Source organism: Bos taurus, chromosome 25 (assembly GCF_002263795.3).
Source record: "Bos taurus isolate L1 Dominette 01449 registration number 42190680 breed Hereford chromosome 25, ARS-UCD2.0, whole genome shotgun sequence".
NCBI lineage: Eukaryota > Metazoa > Chordata > Mammalia > Artiodactyla > Bovidae > Bos > Bos taurus.
This window is the reverse complement of record NC_037352.1, coordinates 35,789,265-35,809,484: the sequence shown is the minus strand read 5'-3', so window position 1 is coordinate 35,809,484 and position 20,220 is coordinate 35,789,265. Positions and strand designations below refer to the sequence as shown.

The following is a 20,220-nucleotide window of genomic DNA, read 5'->3' as shown; positions in this document are numbered from 1 at the left end:
GTACTGCAGGAGTCAGCCAGTAGAAGAGCTGGAAGGAAAGAGCTTAGACTCAGAAGGCATTTAAGGGGGACAGAGTCTTGAGGAGACCAGGAGCCAAGAGAGAGGGAGAGGAGTCCTAGATGTTTGGGGGGCTGCCAAGCCCCTCTAACCCACAGTGAGGACAGCCAGGCCTGTAATGACTTCTTGTCCCAGCGCACTTATCTTTCTGCTGCAAGTGGTGCTCCCCACACCCCTGCCCTTCCTCGTGGCCCTGCCTGGGTCCTGCTCCGGGGTGGGGGGTCACGGAGGGCAGGAAACAGCCGGCTTGGCTGGAGCCAGGCAGACCAGGTCAGAGCTGGGAATTCCCTCCTCCCTCCACGATCCAAGCCCTGTCTCCCTTCTTACTCAGCCTGTCCTCCAGGGTATCCATCTCCTCCCGACACCCTCTGACTCTGCTCTCAGTCTACACTGATTCTCCAGCCTCTAAAAGTTATGTTTGTATGTCTCCTCCTGGGCTCTGCCCTCAATCCCCCTCAGGCTCCTGGTTGCCTAACTCCTCTCCTTTGATGGGAGAGGCAGTTCATCATCATGGTGGGGGTGGATGAGGGGGGGTGCATGGCCTGAATGGAAAGGAAACCCAGGTGCCCCGAGAAATGAGGCTGGATGGAGTGACGGGCTAATGAGTCAGAGGGGTGAAGAGATGCAACAGCCCATCACAGATTCAAACCCTGTATTTCTGACCCTTGAGCACCAGGATTCCCTCAGCGACAGGGAGCAGAGTGCCACAGGGAAGAAAATACAGTCAGTCCTGGGTCCTCAGCCCTCATCGCACAGCGTGTGATCCAGTTCCTAATACCTGTTGTTGTTAAGTCACTGTGTTGTGTCCAATTCTTTTGCAACCCCATGGACTGCAGTCCTCTGTCCATGGGATTCTCTAGGCAAAAATACTGGAGTGGGTTGCCATTTCCTTCTCCAGGGATCTTCCTGACCCAGGGATAGAAAGAAACCAAGTCTCCTGCATTGGCAGGGGGATTCTTTACCACTGAGTCACCAGTGTTTACCAATCAAAGAGTGAATAAAATGAAACCTTTATTGAACATCTACTATGTGCCAAGTGATCACTCTGCTACTTGCAAGATTTGTTTGTAAAACAGGGCTCCTGACCTCAAAGATCTATGCTCTGGTGGAATCACATTATTTCCCTCGTCCGTGGAGATGATACACTCAAATGTTCAAAAACCATGCTTGGTCTCTTCTGTGGGTGTGAGATCATTTCCTCCAGCTTCCAACCACCCAGAACCACTTTGGAGGTAAGCTAATTCAGTATCCACCGAGTTAAATTACACAGGTGAGTATCCATGGCACTGGATCCACAGACCTCAAGTCTCAAGCCCACCTTTCTTCATTATTAGGGCACTTAGAGTACTTCACTGTTTTCCCACCCCAGACACTAGGCTATTAGACTATTGCCCCTGTTCCTTGTCCATGATCGATATACTGCCAGTGGCAGGACCTGTGTGGGGCACCCCCACCCTCAACAGCTGGTAGGGTTTTCTTTTGCTAGCCACATGGTTACAGTTGTTTGGAGTGGGCTTGGAGTTAGGATTTTTTTTTTTTTCTTTTCATTATGTATTAAACAAACAACAAGGAAGCCATCCCTTTCAACATCGGTTGTAGAAATTGTTTCTCCTTTTCCCATATCCCAGCCCCTCCTTGTGAGGTCCACCTGACTGTCAAAGTCTAGAGTTAAGTTTATCTGGGAGCTCAGAAAGTTTTCAGTTTAGGCATCTCTCACCTTCCAGGCTCCTCCTACCACCCTAGTTAATGAGTACCATCCATTTAAACAGTTTTTCAAGGTTAGTCACAGCAGGAGAACATTTGAAATGGCCCCAAATCTCACACCTCTTACACAAAAGGAATTTGATAGAGATTTTGATGGTAACAATAATAAGCTGTAAAGCTCAATGAGATTTTTATAAATTCTCAATAATGAAAGAAAAAAATTCAATCAGCCATACTAGAGAGAGAGAGAATAGAAAATAATAGAAAATCATAATATGACGAGGTGGTCATCTAACAGGACATGACAGAATTATAACGATGTGTTGGCAGTTATTAACTACAAATATTGTATTGTTTTTCTAGATTTTGTGATATTTATAGTATCTGTCATCTTAACATTGCAGCTGGTTGTGATTGCTCAATCTAAGTAAACTTTAACTTACACCTAATTTAATATTCATGGTTTTATTTTTGTTTTCTTAAAGCGGGTTCCCCCAAATTGTAAAAACATCAGGGCCCACAAAATCTGAATCCACTCCTTACATGACAACCACAAACCTTCCTGAACTCATCATATACAAAGTGGTAATAGACACGTGCTTTTATTAATGTAATTTATTAGTGACTGTGTATCTGCTTGTATGTGGCTCTAAGCTTCGTAAAAGGTTACATGTTGCGTTCACTTGAAGTCCCATGTAAGCCTCTCTCATAGTAGATGCTAATAAATATTTGTTGACTGTTTATCTTCTTATTTGTCTTTTTTTTGGTTTGTTTGTTTCCCTGGGTCTTCCTTGCCGTGAGTGGACTTTCTCTAGCTGCACTGCACAGCTTCTAGAACATGTGGGCTCAAGAGTTGCAGTGGGGGCTTAGTTGCCCCGTGGCATGGCATGTAGGATCCTAGTTCCCTGAACTGGGATCAAACTTGCATTGGAAGGTGGATTCCTAACCACTAGACCACCAGGGAAGACCCTGATCTTTAATTTACCCAATGCTTATTTTTAGAATAATCACTATGAAACAGGACTGGGGACACAATAGGATTCTCTACCTTATAGGACTTAACAATCCAGGGGTAGAAACTGTCATAAAATCTCAACAGAACACAGGAGGCTATGTGTTGACCATAAAGGGTGGTAGGCAGAGAGTCCTATGGTATTATGGAGGAAGCACACGGAACCAACTGGCAGGTTCAAGGTGAGTTGTCTGGAGAAGACAACGCTGTCTGAATGAGTCCTGGAGGAGATTGGTGGGAAAGGTTGCTTTCAAGGCAGAAGGAGCAGCAAGTACAAAAGCATGGATGTGGTGAGATTGTTCTCAAGCTGTCAGTGTTCACGATGCCTGTTGTGGGGTGTCAGGGCAGTGACAATGGGTGAGCTGGAGGTGAGCAAGAACCAGTCTCCATCTTTATGGAACCTTCCAGGGGTGCACTTGTCCTGAGTACCTGGGGAGCTCAAGATTCTTTTTTAAAGAAAAACTTCTATTATCCTATTATATTGTAATTTCTTTCTTTTTTCTTTTTTGGCTGAACCTCAAGGCAGTAACTTACCCAACCAGGGATCTGACCCGAGCTCCCTACAGTGGAAGTGGGGAGTCTTAACCACCCTGAATGCCAGCCAGGGAAGCCCGAGCCAGAAGCATTTTAGGCAAAGAAGTGACATCGTCAGATCAGTATAGAAAGTCCTTGCTTAGCTTGTACAACTTTGGAGAATAGATTGAAATGATCAAGACTGAAGGCAGAGAAACCACATGCAGTTCTTCAAATGACAGCGAGGGCTTGAACTGACATGGGTGAGTGTCTGTTTGTGTGTGTGTGAGGGTTGGAGTCAGGGAAGATTCAAAAGATGTCAGAGAACTAGAGTGGACAGGACCCTGGGAGAGGAGGAAAACTGACATCAAACATGGTTCAAGTTTCAGACTTGGGCAGCTTACTTCTGCATCTCTTCCCATCCTTCATGTTCCCTGGGGGATGGAAGACCAGATGAAGTAGGGATTTATTGTACCAGCATGCAGCCCTACTGCAAGCCTAGCCTTCAGCTCAGTTCAGTTGCTCAGTCGTGTCCAACTCTTTGTGACCCTTATGGACTGCAGCACACCAGGCTTCCCTGTCTGTTGATAACTCCTGGAGCCTGCTCAAATTCATGTCCATCGAGTTGGTGATGCCATCCAACCATCTCACCCTCTGTCGTCCCCTTCTCCTGCCTTTAATCTTTCCCAGCATCAGGGTCTTTTCCAATGAGTCAGTTCTTTGCATCAGGTGGCCAAAGTACTGGATCTTCAGCTTCAGCATCAGTCCTTCCAATGAATATTCAGGACTGATTTCCTTTAGGATTGACTGACTTGATCTCCTTGCTGCCCAAGGGACTCTCAAGGGCAATCTGGTAGGAGCTAGTAAAACGGAGACCATAGAGACAGGGATGGGGGCATGCTGGGCATATTGTTTCAGATCCCTGGGTACCTTCAGGCATCCGGGCCAGAAGTCAACTAGATCTGAGCTCATTGGGTCTGCAGCTCAGAGAGCTTTTTGGCTGGAGGACTGGTTTGGGAGTTATTGTCACATGACGGTGATGGAAACTGCTGGGGGTGGGAACGAGGGGTGTGGAGGAGGCTGCAGAGATTGAGAAGACTAAGGAAAGCTTTACTACCTACTTCCTCTTCTTTTTCCCCAAACATTATCGTATTTAAAACATAACAACCCCATTAGAGGGGCAGGATGGGCGTTATTATGGTATCCACTTTAAAAATGAGACAGGCTCAGAAGGTTAAGTGACTGTCCAATGCACTCAGCTAGTGGCCAGCAGGTGGGCCAGACTCCGCACTCAGCACCAGTATGGCCTTTCAGCCCCACCTCCAAGGACCTGGAGGACACCTGTGCCCTTTCTCTCCTTCCTCTCTCACCCAGGCCAGGCTGAGGGCACGCCTCTCTCTTGGTGGCCTTGGATGCTTTCCCTCCTGGAGCCCCTACTTCCCAGTAGCCGTTAATGATGGTGTAATTTACCCCCTAACATTCACCAGAGCCTTGCCCAGCCAGGCTCCAATCTTGGCTCTGGGGACAGAAGAAGGGGCCCTGAGCACTGAGTGGCAGGGAACTGCAACAGCCAGGACTGGGAGCAAGCATCAGTGCGAGCTGATCAGAAGGAAGGCCGGAGAAGGGTAGAGCTCAGCGCAGAGGCCAAGACTACCAGAGGCTACCAGCCGCCAAGGAGGTAGAGACAACGGAGACTAGGGGGCTGGGGGCCAGAGCATAAAGGGAGGGGTGGGGAGAGGTAATGGGAGGCTCATTGTCTCAGCAGGGGGAAGTCTTTTGTTTCCTCTCTTCCCTTGGCAGCCTGACAGGATATGAGGCCAAGCCCCCTCTCCATGCCAGCATCCCCCCACCCACTGGACAGGGCCCTTCCCATACCATTGTGTCCATGAAAGGGATGGGGGCAGGGGCATCGGCTCTAGGAGGGAATATAAGGACTCCGCGTGTCTGGGGGCTAGGCTACCAAAGCTCTGAAGAGACCAGAAGCCCCCGGGCTGGTTCCTGAGCTTGGCAGGGAAAGCTCTGTGGCTGGGGAGGAGCAGGAAGCCAGGCCAGGGTGGGGCCCTCACCGAGGGTAGCAGGTCGGGCCAGGGGGCGGTAGGCTGGGCCCCAAAGGAGATGACGCAGGGCTTCAGGCCTCTCCCAGCCCCCACCACTCCAGCCTAGGGGCCTGAGAGCTCACCTGAAATCCAGTGTTCCCCCCACCCTCTCCATTCCCTACGGCTGACATCACCCCCACCAGGGCTGCTGGGATCTGAGAGAGCCCAGCAAACTGCAGTGTCCTGCCTGGGCCTTGTATATCCACTTTCCGGGACTCCCTCCCTCCTTCCCCGAGATCCAAGAGTCTGGCCTCCTGCTGCGGTCCTCCTGGAACCCTGGAATTTCATCCCTCCCCTGCTCTCCCTCCTGGGTCATTTTGCTCCATCAGCTGTTCCTGCAGGAAGGGCGCCCTGTTCAGCCTCGCCTCTCTTCCCGAGCCTTTTGTTTGCCGGGTCTGCAGGAAATTGGAGGGGCGGTGGCCAAGGGCTCATCTGCCCCTGGGGCCTGGGGGAGGGTGGGGGTCGGGATTCACAAGACTTAATCCTGCGGAGCTCTCCGCGGGAGTAGGGAGGGTGGATCTCCGGTGAGGTAGCATTTATAGGGCCTGAACTCGGAGTGGGGCACCTGGAGGCGGGGATTGGGCGTCCTGTCTCCGAGGGGCGGTCCGGGTGTGTGTTCGGGGATCCCTAGAACTGGAGGCTGGATAGATACCCCGAGATGTCCTAACAGGTAGACCCGGGAGCCAACAGGAGGGGAGAAAAACCTAGATACTGAATCCCGCAACCACGTCCTAACACGTCTCGGATCCGGGAACCCCAAGCGGTAGGGAGACAGCGGGCAAGTCAGACAGAGCACTTTCTGAGGATTAGTTAATTCCTTTCTCCTTTAAAAATGGTGGGGAGGAAGACCAACACATACTCTCTGAATTCGCGCCTTCCCAGGACGCAACCGCAGACTAGGCGGCGGCGCGGACGCTCTAGCGAGCCGGCACCCTCTCGTTGGTTGCCCTCTTCCCGAGGCCCCCTGGGCGCCGCCATCTTCCCGTCCGAGCGGGCGGGGCGGGGCCAATGCAATCACGTGAGGAGTAAGCCGTAGGTTTGAGATGGTTCCCCAAGCAGTCAGTGAATGGTGCTTGAGGGTCACTCGGGTGCCCGGGACTGTGAGAAGTACCGCAATCAGAACAGCGAAGCAAAGAGAAATTCCTGATTTGTGCAGCTTAACTTCCTATTGGGAGCTTAACTTTTTGTGGAGCTTAGCTTTACATTTCTCAGTGAACACGAGAAACCAGTAAACGACACGTATTAGATGGTGTTGAGCGCTATGAAGGGGGAAAAAAAAAAAACACAAAAAACAGGACAGAAGAGGAAAATAGGAAAATGGGATAGGAAGGAAGGCGTAGTTCAATTTTTAAATGGGACTGGCAGAGAAGATTTCACTAAGAAGATAATATCTGAGTCCAGAAGACAAAGGAGACTCTTTGGGTGTGTGCTTATAGCGCCTTGTTGGGACCAGCCCAGAAGTCGTGGGGCAAGGTCAGGGGAGGTGAGGACGAGATGAAGATCCGGTAGGGCTTCATGAGTAAGGTACCCATGTGATATGTAGACGACTTCTGAGCTAAAGAGGTGCTGTTACTACATATGCCAAGGCAACAGGCATAAACTATGGTAGTCGGACTGTAGTCAGTGAATCAGGAGGTAGGTATGGTTACCTTAGGATGGGAGGATTGTCAAATGGCTCAAAAGCCTTTGACTTTTATTCTGAGGAAAATGGGAAACCATTGGACAGTTTTGAAAAGAGCAGCGTCCTGAACGGACACTTACTTTACTAGCATAACTAATCTGTTAAGAATAGACTGTAGTTGTTGTTCTGTCGCTCAATCGTGTCCGACTCTGCGACCCCATGGATTGCAGACTGCCAGGCTTTCCTGTCCTTCACTACCTCCTGGAGTTTGCTCACACTCATGTCCATTCAGTTGATGATGCCATCTAACCATCTCATCATCTGTTGCCCTCTTCTCCTGCCTTCAGTCTTTCCCAGCACAAGGGTCTTTTCCAACTAGTCAGCTCTTTGCATCAGGTGGCCAATGTACTGGAACTTCAGCTTCAGCATCAGTCCTTCCAATGAATATTCAGGGTTAATTTCCTTTTTTTTCCCCAGGGTTGATTTCCTTTAGGATTGAGTGTAAGGGCTAGGGCAGAAGCAGGCATACCAGTTAGGGGGCTGTTGCAATAATGCAGACAAGAGATGATGGTGACCTGGACTAGTGTGGTATTTGTGATTGGTTGTATGTGAAAACTAACAGCCAAGGAAATTGTTATGGGTTGGATGTGGGTTGTGTGAGAGAGTATTTGAGCATAACCCCAAGGCTTTTGACCTGAGCAACTGGGGAAGTGGGACAACCACAAGAAGAGTGAGCTGTGGTCCAGCGTTGGATCTTGGACATGCCAAGTTTGAGTTGCCCATTTGATGTCCAGGCACAGGTGTTAGCATGTTCTTGGACATACATACAGTCCGAAGTTCAGAGTAGAGATCTGGGCTGGAGATACACCCTTTCGGCACTACTATAGAGGAGGTATTTCAAAAGAGGAGATTGGATGAGATCACCAAGGGAGTGGGTGTAAGTGGTTAAAAGAAGACTGTGGACTGAGCTTCTGGTGCTCAATGGAGCCTCTGATCAGTGGGGCCTCTTGGCTGTTCCTCCAACACCTAGGGGTGCTCCAGAGTTGAAATGAGAGGAGGAGGAGCCAGCAAAGGAGACTGAAGAGGATAGTTGCATTTACCAGGGCTGTGATTTTGCTGGAAGGTGTTATAAAGTGAGCGAGGGGTATGGCAGTGCTTTTCACTGACTGTGAACTTTAAGCTGGGTAACAAGGGAAGTGAGTGGAGGGCAGTGGGCAGAGGGCAGGATCAATGAATTGGGGGTCCAGTGAGGTGGAGGATTGCTGGGGTCAGGGCATGACAAGGACCCTCTTCTTCATCAAACTTCAGTCAGGTTCCTCTGAAACCTCTTCTGGACTTGGCCTCCACCTTGGCCCTCATCCTTCCTGGGCATGTCTAGCCCAGTTCAGAGAGAATCCATCCACCCTTCATAATTGATCACCCTGGCCTTCCTTCAGCAAGGATCTTGTTAAGCCTCTTTAGCTAGAATCCCCCTATGCTTGGTGCTTCCTCTTAGTAATTTTCCATTCACTGACCCCCTCATTCTGCTGGTTGGCTATAAATCCCCAGGTTTCTCTGCTCTGTTTGGAGTTGAGCACATTCTTTCTCCCCTCCTGTGTCTTGACACCTATTGCAGTAGCCCTGAATAAAGTCTTCCCTACTGTTTTAGTAAGTGTCAGATTAATATTTTCCCTCAATAGGCATAACTAGAAGTGATGGACTAAAAGAGGAAGGGGTCCAATTATTGGTAATGATAAAGTCTAGGCATAACCATTGGTGGGATGGAGAGTGAGATCTATGCAAAAGTCGAGTTAAGCACATGCCAGCCCAGAGTGTTGGAAGTCTTATCAATGCGGATACTGAAATCACCAAAAATTGTAATAGGAGGGGTGTGAGAGAGACCCTGGAGTCAAACTCCGTATTGTGGGTAGCAGGGATGACTGATGAAAATGCCACAGTTTACTGCTCATGAGACCGCTCCCTGGCAAAGCCACATTTGCACTGGCTTGAATCTCTTCCTCTCCTAGGGAAACGTTACAGCTAATTTAGAGCCAAAGCCCAGTGGCAGGAAAAGCAGTGTTCATTTCCTGAGGCTCAAATGACAGTGTAACCACAAAGGCCTCTATGAAAGTTAGGAAATTATTACTGAAGTTCTCCAAGCTTCAATTTCCTATTGTGAAAAATGGAAATCATAGCAGGATCCACCTCACAAAGTGCTTATGCATATTTAATACAGTACGGTATGCAGATAGTTTATTGAGCATTTCAGTATTGTTCTCAAGTGCCTATTCAAGTTTATTGAACTTGCGCAGCAACCTTATGCAGGAGGGTTTATCTACAGTTGACGGATGGGATGTTGCCAGGTAGTGCCAATGTTGACCATACCTGTAAAGAGTTGAGGTGGGCAGTGGTGGTTTAGTCACTAAGTGGCGTCTGACTCTTGCAAGCCCACGGACTGCAGCTTGCCAGGCTTTTCTTGTCCATGGGATTTCCCCAGCAAGAATACTGGAGTGGGTTGCCATTTTCATCTACAGGGAATCTTCCATTTCTTTCTCCAGGGCATCTTCCCGTCCCAGGGATTGAATCCGCGTCTCTGTCTCCTGCATTGCAGGCGGATTCTATATCGCTGAGCCACCTGGGAAGGCCGTAAAGAGTTAGGAGGGGAATCCTGACTCCTGAAGGTTCACAAGTCCTGTAATCCCTGCTGGAGGGGGCAACCTTGCAGGGAACCACGAGAGCGGGTGGGGGACGAGACTGAACCAACCAAGGCCAGCGCCTCCAAGGCTCGCCCGGATCGGCAGCCAATGGCGCCCTCAGGTGGTGGAAGCGAGGAGAGCAGCCGGTGGGCTGGACCCGGCGCTAGGGGAAGGGCGCCGCAGGGGTGAGGGCTGGGGCTGGAACCCGGTGCACTGGACGGGGATCCCGGAGGCTGGAAGAGGCGGACCCCTTAAGGCGTAGGCTGACAGGGCCCCGCCTTCCTAGCGGCGCACCTGGGCCAGGTGTCGTGGCCCCCCCACCTGCCGGAGGCCTTCCGCCGTCAGGACACGCCCCTTTCAGCGGCGTCACCGCCCAGCTCCGAGTGGGGTCCCGCCCACGCGGTGGGCGCTCGTTTGCACCAGGGTGATGGGTGAAGTGGGAGCTATGGCCAACACCGTGCCGGAGACGTGCGTCTGAGAGGCGACCCCTGGCAGCACCCAGTTCGCACGTGGGGCGGGGAGCCGCGCTGCTAGCGTGAGCCCACTGGGGCGGGGCTTCCACCGGGCGCGCCCACGGGGCGGGGCCGGGCTCGGGGACCAATGGGGCGCGTGTGTGCTGGTCGGGGGCAGGCTCCAGGCCTGGCATCCCGGTAGCCGCAGCTGTCTTTTCCGGCACCCGCGCCCCCTCAGCCAGTAGCAGACCCCTCCCGCTCTCGGGGATCACCCCCGAGCAGCTGCGTCCTCCAGTGGGTGAGTGAGCGCGCTGCCACACCCGGGCTGTGAGGGTGCGCCTGGCCGGGGAGAAGCGAATCTCGGCCCGCTCCAACCCGCCCCGGGGAGAAAGTGGGAAGGAACCGGTGCAGGAAAGAGGACCACCTCGTGTGGCCGGCCGATGATGTTTTTGTTTTGGTCGTCGGGGAGTGGCGGGGTCGGTAGAGTTTGGGGGATGCCTTGTGTAGGTGGGAGGAATCTGGTGAGGTTAAAGAGAGAGGAGGCTGTCTGAGATGGGCTGAGGGAAGAGGGTTGATGGAGGGCGGGGCTTTGGAATATTGAGAAGTTTCCTATTGCCCGGGGATGAGGTGATTGCATGGAGGATCTTGGGGGGCGGCCAGGACCCCGGAGGAACGGGTCAGGAGGGCCTCCTGTCCATAACTCACTTCCCCTTTGAGGGATTTGCTTCCTCTTGTGCTGCTAGTTAAGAAGGTGGAAGATCTTTGCACCTTTCCAGAGCCGCTGCCATCCCTCCTCTCAGGGATATGGGGAAGGGGTGGCCCCAGGAGCTGGGAGGGGCCTTCCTACCCAGTCCTGAGACTTGGAGCCTACCATTGGTGGGGCAGTGGCCAGGATCAGCCTGCCCCCCACCCCCATTAACTCTTGGAGTTGCTGGTGAGCGTGAATGTGAGTGTGTGTGTGTTTCCTTTTGGAGGAAGTTTCTGGGTGTTTGATTAGAGGTGTTTTGTGGGGTCTCCACAGAGCTGCTTCCACTCAGCAAACTCTTTGCAGGCCTTGTAACCCGTTGGTGGCTTCCTCTGCCCGCTCTTGACCATGGCCAGTGAGAACTCTCCTCTGCTGGCCTACCGGCTCCTGGGGGAGGAGGGGGTTTCCTTCCCTGCCAATGGGGCCGGAGGTCCTGGAGGGGCACCGGCCCGGAAACTCTCCACCTTCCTGGGTGTGGTGGTGCCCACAGTCCTGTCCATGTTCAGTATAGTGGTTTTCTTGAGGATTGGTGAGTTGGCGCTGGTTTACTCAAGGGTGGGACTGGAATGAGGTTGGGGAAGGGCCCTGGGAGAAGCTGGTGAATGAAGGGCTTGGGGGAGGGGCCCCCAGTGGCCTTGGGCTTAGCTCTGCCCTGAGGTAACTGATGACCTCAGGGTGGGAGGGATGGGAGGGGCAGGAGGGGTGAACCACCGTCTGACCTGCTTTGCCACTCCTGTCCCAGGGTTTGTGGTGGGTCATGCTGGTCTGCTTCAGGCTTTGGCCATGCTCCTGGTTGCCTACGTCATCCTGGCCCTCACCGTGCTCTCCGTCTGTGCCATCGCCACCAACGGAGCTGTGCGAGGGGGCGGAGCCTACTGTATCCTCAACCTGGGTGGACGGTGGTCTGGGCTCTTCTGTCTTGTGGAGGGAGGAGAGGGCCCCTCCCTGCGTCTCCTGGAGGGCAGGCCAGTTCTAATGAACATCCAGTGGACAGGTTGGTATGGAGAAGGTCACCAGCGTGGCCTTACACGGTAGAGCCACCATTGTCGAGTCCACCAGGTGTCTCCGTGGCTGCCATTTTGGTTCTAACAGTCCTGTCAGATAGTCTTCATCTTATGAGCAAGGACATTCAAGAGTGCTAGTGACTTGGACAAAGGCACGTGGCTTGGGAGTGGCCGCACTGGGACATACCACCTCTGGGAACAGTCCCGTGTGTTCAGGGAGACAAGGCCTGGAGGGCCAGCTGCACGGTGCTTTGTGCCTGGGCCCTGCCTCCCATTCCGATTCAGTTTCTTTTCCCTTAACACTCACCCACTACTTCCACTTTCAGTCATGATCAGTCGGACTCTGGGGCCTGAGGTTGGCGGCAGCATCGGCCTGATGTTCTACCTGGCTAACGTCTGTGGCTGCGCCGTCTCCCTGCTGGGGCTGGTGGAGGCCATACTTGACGTCTTCGGGGCTGGTCTGTGCACCCCACTCTGGTCTGGGTGGCCCCGAGGATTTGCAGGGTCAGGGATTCTGGGATCACAGCAGGGGGAGAAGCCCTCTCCTGGAACAGACGCACTTTCTTGAGTGCCTGCTGTGTGCCCAGCCTCGTGCAGACATCCTAGAGAATGTCCTGGCCCACGAGGAGCTCACCATCTAGTCGGGGTGGGGGTGGGGGAGGGCAGGGTGACACTCTGAAAATTGACAAAGCAAGATTGCTGGTACCCCCATGGAGGGCTAGGATGCTGGAATGCAGTTGGGTGAAGTGTTAGTCTCTCAGTCATGTCTGACTCTTTGCGACCCCGGTGGACTGTAGCTGCCAGGTTCCTCTGTCCATGGGGATTCTCCAGGCAAGAATTCTAGAGAGGGTTGCCATGCCCTCCCCAGGGGATCTTCCTGACCCAGGGATTGAACTTGGGTCTCTTGCATTACAGGTGGATTCGTTACCGTCTGAGCCACCAGGGGGAGTCCAGCTGGGTGGGGGAGTGGGAAAGATGGCCTTTCTGAGGACAAGTGGGCCAAAGATGGGGTCTCTGCCTGCTCTGAGTCATGACTGGGGTCCCTCCTTGGAGGCGTGGCCATCTAACTGTTCTTTCCTCTCTGCAGATGCCTCAGGGTCCAGTGGCCTCCGGGTCCTGCCCCAGGGCTACGGCTGGAGCCTGCTCTACGGTTCCCTGCTGCTGGGCCTGGTGGGCGGGGTCTGTACCCTGGGGGCCGGCCTCTATGCCCGGGCCTCCTTCCTCACATTCCTGCTGGTCTCTGGTTCCCTGGCCTCCGTGCTGGTCAGCTTTGTGGCTGTGGGGCCCAGGGACATCCCGTTGGCCCCTCGGCCTGGCCCCAATGGCTCCTCCCTGCCGCCCCAGGTCGGCCACTTCACTGGCTTCAACAGCAGCACCCTGAAGGCTAATCTGGATGGTGAGCTGGGTGCGGGGGTGCTGGGGGTTCTCTGGGCGAGGGGTGAGCCCGTGGTGGGGGTGGCTTGGAATCTCTGGATGAGAACAGATGTCAGAGATCATCAGTGGTGAGAGACTGGACCTGGAGCAGGGCAGGTTGATTAGAATCTGTTGGGCACCTGTTGGCCGCTTTATGTTTGGCCCAGCAAGAATGACCACGAGACAGTCTCTGCCTTAGAGGAACTTGTTTAATCAGAGAGATAAGATGTACATTCAGGAAACAAATTGCATATTAGGATGGGGTATGATTTAAGGAGATAAGAATCATAGAGGAGTCCAGAGGAGGGAGACCTGGGTATGAGCTGGGTGGGGAGGGGGTCGGGAAAGCTGGTAGAGCTAGAAGTGGCCTGAATGGGGCTGGGAAATTCATTGTTGTTTGTTTTGCTGTGCTGGGTCTTACTTGTGGCATGTGAGATCTAGTTCCTTGACCAAGGATTGAATCCAGGCTCCCTGTATTGGGAGCTTGGAGTCCTAGCCACTGGACCAGCAGGGAAATCCCAGGGGTTGGAAAACTCAGATAGGAGGGCGAGGGAAGGCAGCTAGGAAAGAGCGTGGATGAAGGTGTGGAGGGAAGAACAGAGGTGCATGGGGGAGAAGGAGGAGATGAAGTCAGTTGAGCCCAGGCCAGAGACGGGGGTCAGAGCTGGGGTCTTGGCGAGCTGGTCAGGGTGGTGGGGAGGCAAGGGGTGTGTTTTAGAATAGGAGGGGAGGGAGGCGGGGCCAAAACGCCTGGATCCCTAGGAGGTTTGCTGACACCCTTTCGTCCCTGGGAATGATCCCTCCTCCTCAGCCGGCTACGCCAAGGACTACACCACGGGGGCCATGATGACCTTTGCCAGCGTCTTTGCTGTTCTTTTTAACGGCTGCACGGGCATCATGGCTGGGGCCAACATGTCAGGTGAGCGTCCCTGGGGGAGGGGGCTGCCTTGCCACCTGGTGCCCCTCCAAGGTGCTGTGGGGGCTCAGGGATGTGGGGGCTGGTGGAGGACCCTCCCCCTCTGCTCCCTTCCCTCCAGGGGAGCTGAAAGACCCCAGCCGGGCCATTCCTCTGGGCACGATTGTTGCTGTTGCCTATACTTTCTTCATCTACATCCTGCTTTTCTTCCTCTCCAGCTTCACGTGTGACAGGTGCCTGGGCACGGGGTGGAGTGGGGTGTGGGAACGGAGTTGTCACACCTGGTTCACCAAATGAAGCGCTGGCTGGGAGTGGGGGTGGGAGATGCCTACATGGTTGAGGCGTGTGGAAACTGGGCAGTGAGTCGGAGCTGATGCCTGAAATGGGGAGGGCTGGCGCCATGGTAAGGACCCACCGGAAGCCAGCATTTGCTTCCTGCCTGGTGCTGCTGTCAGCACGTGGCCTGGGGGTGGAGCTTGCCAGTCAATTCGTGGCTCTATGAATATGTGGCCTCTTGTGCCTATGCCTTTGGGAACGTCCACCCTGTGATGAAATCCACAGCAGCCCAATGACAACCAGTAGAACGCCCAGTCTGACCCCCAGGCCCACTCCGTCTATCAGTATGATTCTTGAGGTCAGGGCTGGGGTCAGTCCAGAACACCCAGCGCTGAACCCGCCCAGTGTTGAGAGCACTGTTCTCACCAGGTCCCTGGGGGTGGACACACCTTGATTTCCGGCCTCCTCCTCCTCTCCGTGCCTGTAGGGTGCTGCTGCAGGAGGACTATGGCTTCTTCCGAGCCATCAGCCTGTGGCCCCCGCTGGTGCTGGTCGGGATCTACGCCACGTCACTCTCCGCCTCCATGAGCTCCCTCATTGGCGCCTCCCGCATCCTCCATGCCCTGGCCCAGGATGACCTCTTCGGTGGGTTTCCCCTGCCTGGTTGCACCTTCCCGCGCCTGTCTCTGTCCCTTGCTCGCCCCAGGCTCACTTTTCTGCCTCCCGCCTTTCTGTTTGCACAGGAGTGATCCTGGCGCCGGCCAAGGTGGTATCCCGAGGGGGGAACCCCTGGGGGGCTGTGCTGTATTCCTGGGGCCTCGTGCAGGTAAGCCTGTCTCCTCGAGCTGCCCTCGCCCTCAGCCCCTCCGGTTACACTCCTGAGAGTTGTTGGGCATGCACGCGGGCAGACGTACCCGAGGAGGCAGGATGTGCTGGCCTTTGATGGGGGTGGGAACGAGCGCCCAGCCTTTTGGTCCTCGTCCAGCTGGTGCTCCTGGCCGGAAAGCTGAACACGCTGGCCGCCGTGGTCACCGTCTTCTACTTGGTGGCCTACGCTGCCGTGGACTTGTCCTGCCTGAGCCTGGAGTGGGCCTCTGCCCCCAACTTCCGGTGAGAGAAGGAGCCGCCTGTGTCCCCAGAGGAAGGGTGGGAGTAACAACGGCGGAAAGGCCTGGGACCAAGTGCGAGATTTTGGGCGGGAGCGGAGGTGATGATGTGATTTTGGGCTGTCTCGAGCGCTCTTCTTTCTCTGTCGGCCCTCAGCCCCACCTTCAACCTCTTCTCCTGGCACACCTGCTTGCTGGGGGTGGCCTCCTGCCTGCTCATGATGTTCCTCATCAGCCCCGGGGCCGCCGGCGGCTCCCTGCTCCTCATGGGCCTGCTTTCTGCCCTGCTCACGGCTCGAGGAGGGCCCAGCAGCTGGGGCTACGTCAGCCAGGCCCTGCTTTTCCACCAGGTCCAGGGAGCTGGCAGGGGGAGCGCAGGGCCGGTTGGGGGAGGGAAGAGGCGGGTTGGGAACACCCCTGCTCCGGGGAGACCTCGGGTTGATTCCCATCCCAGGTGATGGATGAGGGCCATCTGCCAGAGCCCTTCCTCCCCCCACCTCCCCTTGACCCCAGGTGCGGAAGTACCTGCTCCGGCTGGACGTCCGGAAGGACCACGTGAAGTTCTGGCGGCCGCAGCTGCTGCTTCTGGTGGGGAACCCCCGGGGCGCCCTGCCTCTGCTGCGATTGGCCAACCAGCTCAAGAAAGGGGGTCTCTACGTGCTGGGCCATGTCACCCTGGGAGACCTCGGTCAGTTGCCCTCCACTCGTACCACCCCCCCACATCTCTCTCTCCCTCTGGTTCCCAGACGCTCTTCGTGTTCTTGGTGTCCCGAGACCTCTTGCAGTCTTCCCAGATGGCCCTTCCTACCAGCCACGTCCCTGCCCAGACCCTTCTTTTCTGCCCATGTGGGATCTGGACTTGAGGAGAAAGTACACGAGTCTGGCCCGCATGTGTCTGCCTGCCTTCTCTGCAGACTCTCTGCCCTCGGATCCTGTGCAGCCGCAGTACGGGGCATGGCTGAGCCTGGTGGACCGGGCCCAAGTGAAGGCCTTTGTGGATCTCACCCTCTCACCCTCCGTGCGCCAGGGAGCTCAGCACTTGCTGCGGATCTCCGGTCTTGGTGAGCTGCCCTCGGCCCCCTCTGTGGCCCCTCTCAGTCTCTGCTCCCCTCCCCGCCAAGAGTAAACCACAGATTGCAGACTCCGAAAGGAACCCACCGTCTCGTGCAGACAGGACTTGATTCTCAAAGATAAAAGACAGTGTGTGAGGAGGTCTCTGAGGAGCTGCCTTAGGACTAGAGATGGAAGGACATGGCTTTTTTGGTTTCTTTCTGACCCATGATTGGAGCACAGGCTCTGAAGAGCATGTTGTTTTCCTGGGCACAGCGGGAGAAGGATTTGAGGCTAGGTGTTGCCCCCATCAAAATCCAGGGCAGATGCTTTCTAACCACTGGAGTTCAGAAAGAGGAAGACCGTGGTCACTGATGTGGTGGACAAGGTTTTGTGATGAGATAGTATCTCAGCTGAGACTTGAGCAGAGAAGGGGGAAGTGATGTAACTAACGAGGCCCCCAGACACTATAAAGAGCCAAGGGTGGCAGGGGAGTGGCGGATGCTCTCGGATGGAGTGGAATGTTCCTGGCTTTGTGACCGTGTCCTCTGGCCCAGCACCCCACCTTCCTCCAAACCCCTGATGAGCCGCCTCCTCCTTTCTGTCTCAGGATTAACGTTTGCGCCCTCCCTGAGTGCATGCTTCCTGCCCCGTTATAGTCTGGCTAAAGTTCAGCTGTTGGACATTGCCCTGCTCGTTTGGTTGGTTTCAATGAGAACCCTGGAAAATGCTCAGAATGGGGTGGGACTAGTTTAATTTGCAAGATTGGTTGGAGTTCCCACCTGGTAAGGAGTTCTAGGGGTGTTAGCAAGCCTTATCAGATAGTTTCAGATAGACCCTGCAGCATCTCCTCCAGTCCCATCTTTTGTGGGGGAGGCCGGACCTAGAGACCACACCTTTCATGCAGTTCATCCCGCTGAAAATAACTCACATAAAAAGGGAAAGGTTTTCTTTAAGCAGTCAGTTCCCCAGCAAGGAGAATTTGACTTACTGATAGATTCTGAGTAAACCATTTGCCCCTTGAGAATGGGTCTTAGAAGAGGTCTGAGTCTTCTTGTAAACCCAACCCTGCCACAGGGGAAACGATCCCATTCCATATTGGTTGTTCAGACGCTAAAGCCCAGGAGCTGTCAGCAGGGACTGGGGGCTTTGTGGTTGGCCACCCCCCACTTAGTGGCTAAGAGAACGGGCTCTGGTGCCCAAGACATCATGGTCACTGCTGGCCCCAGAGTCTACCAGCCATGAGCCTTTGGGCTAGCGACTTCACCACTCTGGGTCTCAGGTTCCTTATCTGTAAGAGAGGGTGAGTAATCCTCTCTACCTCATAGTGTTGCTTCAGGGCTCTGATGAGTTAAAAATATGAAGTGCTTTCAACAGGATGGGGCCCCCTGGTCAGTGTCCAGGTGGTAAGCTCACTGGGGGCCGTGCTTTGGACAGGCCATCATTAGGACTCTGCAGTCCTAGAAACGGATTGTGCAGCCCCCCTGTCCTGAGCTTTCATCCTCCGCGAGCAGGGTCTAAGCGTTATCTCCCTGGGAGTCGAGCCCATGAGCTTGGTTAATCGGGGGGTCCCATCTGCCAGTGGAGTCAGGCTTACCTCCTATCATGAAAAGGTGTGCGGCTTGAAGCCCGGAATGGATGCATCCTACTGCCATGGACCGGAAGTGCTCCTTAGTTAAAGCAAGCTTTAGGGCGCACTTTGCCGATTTAGGTGGGGGAGATTAGTCACGGAGATAAATCAACGCATGTGAAAGTGTTTGGGAACACGGAAAGTCATTATGCAAATGTGCGTAATGTGGCCTTAAGAGGCCAAGCACAGTGCACACGTCATGCCTGATGGCTGACACACGGCACTGTCAGCGTGGGAGTGGGTGCCCGTTGGTGCGCTGTGAGCTCAGCCCACCCGTCTAACTCCCCTGGGTTCCTTCCCCCTTACCTCTCTGCCCCCCAGGTGGCATGAAGCCCAACACGCTGGTCCTGGGTTTCTATGATGATGCTGCACCCCAGGATCACTTCCTGACTGACCCGGCTTTCTCTGAGCCTGCGGATGGCACCCAAGAGGCTGGGGCCCCGGCCCTGAGCACCCTGTTCCCTCCACCCCGGGCTCCTGGGAGCCCCCGGGCTCTCAGTCCCCAGGACTACGTGGCTACCGTGGCAGACGCCCTGAAGATGAACAAGAACGTGGTCCTGGCCCGGGCCTGTGGGGCCCTGCCCCCCGAGCGGCTGAGCCGGGGGTCTGGGGGCACCTCCCAGCCGCACCACGTGGACGTGTGGCCCCTCAACCTGCTGCGGCCGCGGGGCGGGCCCGGCTACGTGGACGTGTGCGGCCTCTTCCTGCTGCAGATGGCTACCATCTTGGGCATGGTGCCTGCCTGGCACAGTGCCCGCCTCCGGATCTTCTTGTGCTTGGGGCCTCGGGAGGCCCCGGGGGCAGCCGAGGGGCGGCTGCGGGCACTGCTGAGCCAGTTGAGGATCCGGGCCGAGGTGCGGGAGGTGGTGTGGGGCGAGGGGGCTGCCTCCGAGGAGCCGGAGGAGGAGGAGGAAGGGGACTTTGTGAACGGCAGGCGGGGAGACGCTGAGGCAGAGGCCCTGGCATGCAGCGCCAACGCCCTGGTTCGGGCCCAGCAGGGGCGTGGTAGAGGAGGGCCTGGTGGGCCTGAGGAAGGGGATGGCGAGGTGGGGCCCGCCACCGCCCTCACCTTCTTGTACCTGCCGCGGCCCCCTGCTGATTCTGCCCGCTACCTGCGCTACCTGGGGCTCCTGGAAATTCTGAGCCGCGATCTGGGCCCCACGCTGCTCATTCACGGCGTCACCCCTGTCACTTGCACTGATCTCTGATGCCCACGCCAAGCAGAGAGAGTGTCCAGGTCCTGTGGCCCACCTTGAGTGTAGGGTGAGAAGAGGAAGGGCTGCCGCTTGCCAGCCTCGCACGTGGGACTCGGCCCCTGGTGGACGTCGTACTAGGGCATCCTGGTCTCCTAGCCTCGGGTACAGTTACTAACGCAGGGCAGCTGTCCCCACCACCTTCCCGGGGAAGGAGTCCACGGCCCTCCCTGCGGGCCTCCCTGCCTTCACCCGTGCCTTGACGGGGGCTGGGTCTCCACTTGTGACTCTAGGCTACCTCAGTCTCCCCCGCCCCAACAGACCCCCCTGGACCCCTGAGGTTGTGATGTTTTTGTTCTGTTTTATTTTTCTAACTGCTCAACGTGAATAAAAGATCAAAACACTAAGTGCCGGCTGAGCATTTCTGGAAGGAGGGGGGTGGTACGTGGGATGGATGGAAAGAGGGAGAAATCTGTATGGGGGATGGGGACAGAGGAGCGCTGGAGAGACTCTCAGCAGGGAGATGGCCACGTGTGGGACCCGGGCGCCGGCCTGGGGGTGGGGGCGTGCTGGTGGAGATGCAGGCTGCCGGCAGCCCGCAGACTCGGGGCTCTGGAGGAAAGCGCTCCCTGCTCGCAGGAGGGGGCCCGACTCGGGGAGGGACGGCAGTTTAGGGCCTAGGGGGCCACGTGACCCTCCCCCAGGAATGCGATGATGTCACCGGGGGCGTGGCCATCCCCAAAATTAGGGAGGAAGG

General features: G+C 55.3%; 1 protein-coding gene across 3 annotated transcripts; it reads left to right on the top strand.

The window, feature by feature from the left end:
• Nucleotides 1-10,256: 10,256 nt before the first annotated feature.
• SLC12A9 (solute carrier family 12 member 9) lies at nucleotides 10,257-19,870 on the top strand. Of its 3 annotated transcripts, NM_001206286.2 has the most exons (14): nucleotides 10,321-10,428; nucleotides 11,182-11,404; nucleotides 11,618-11,752; nucleotides 12,206-12,337; nucleotides 12,967-13,275; nucleotides 14,104-14,211; nucleotides 14,330-14,441; nucleotides 14,972-15,129; nucleotides 15,228-15,310; nucleotides 15,470-15,594; nucleotides 15,748-15,940; nucleotides 16,104-16,278; nucleotides 16,505-16,651; nucleotides 18,592-19,870. In NM_001206286.2, exons 2-14 carry the CDS (start codon nucleotides 11,224-11,226, stop codon nucleotides 19,476-19,478), a joined length of 2,745 nt encoding a protein of 914 aa, NP_001193215.1. In that variant the 5' UTR covers nucleotides 10,321-10,428; nucleotides 11,182-11,223; the 3' UTR covers nucleotides 19,479-19,870. The 3 variants fall into 3 exon arrangements, with proteins under 3 accessions (XP_059737417.1, NP_001193215.1, XP_059737416.1); XM_059881434.1 differs by lacking the exon at nucleotides 11,182-11,404 and having other exon boundaries at nucleotides 10,257-10,428; XM_059881433.1 differs by having other exon boundaries at nucleotides 10,337-11,404.
• The last annotated feature ends 350 nt before the right edge of the window (nucleotides 19,871-20,220 follow it).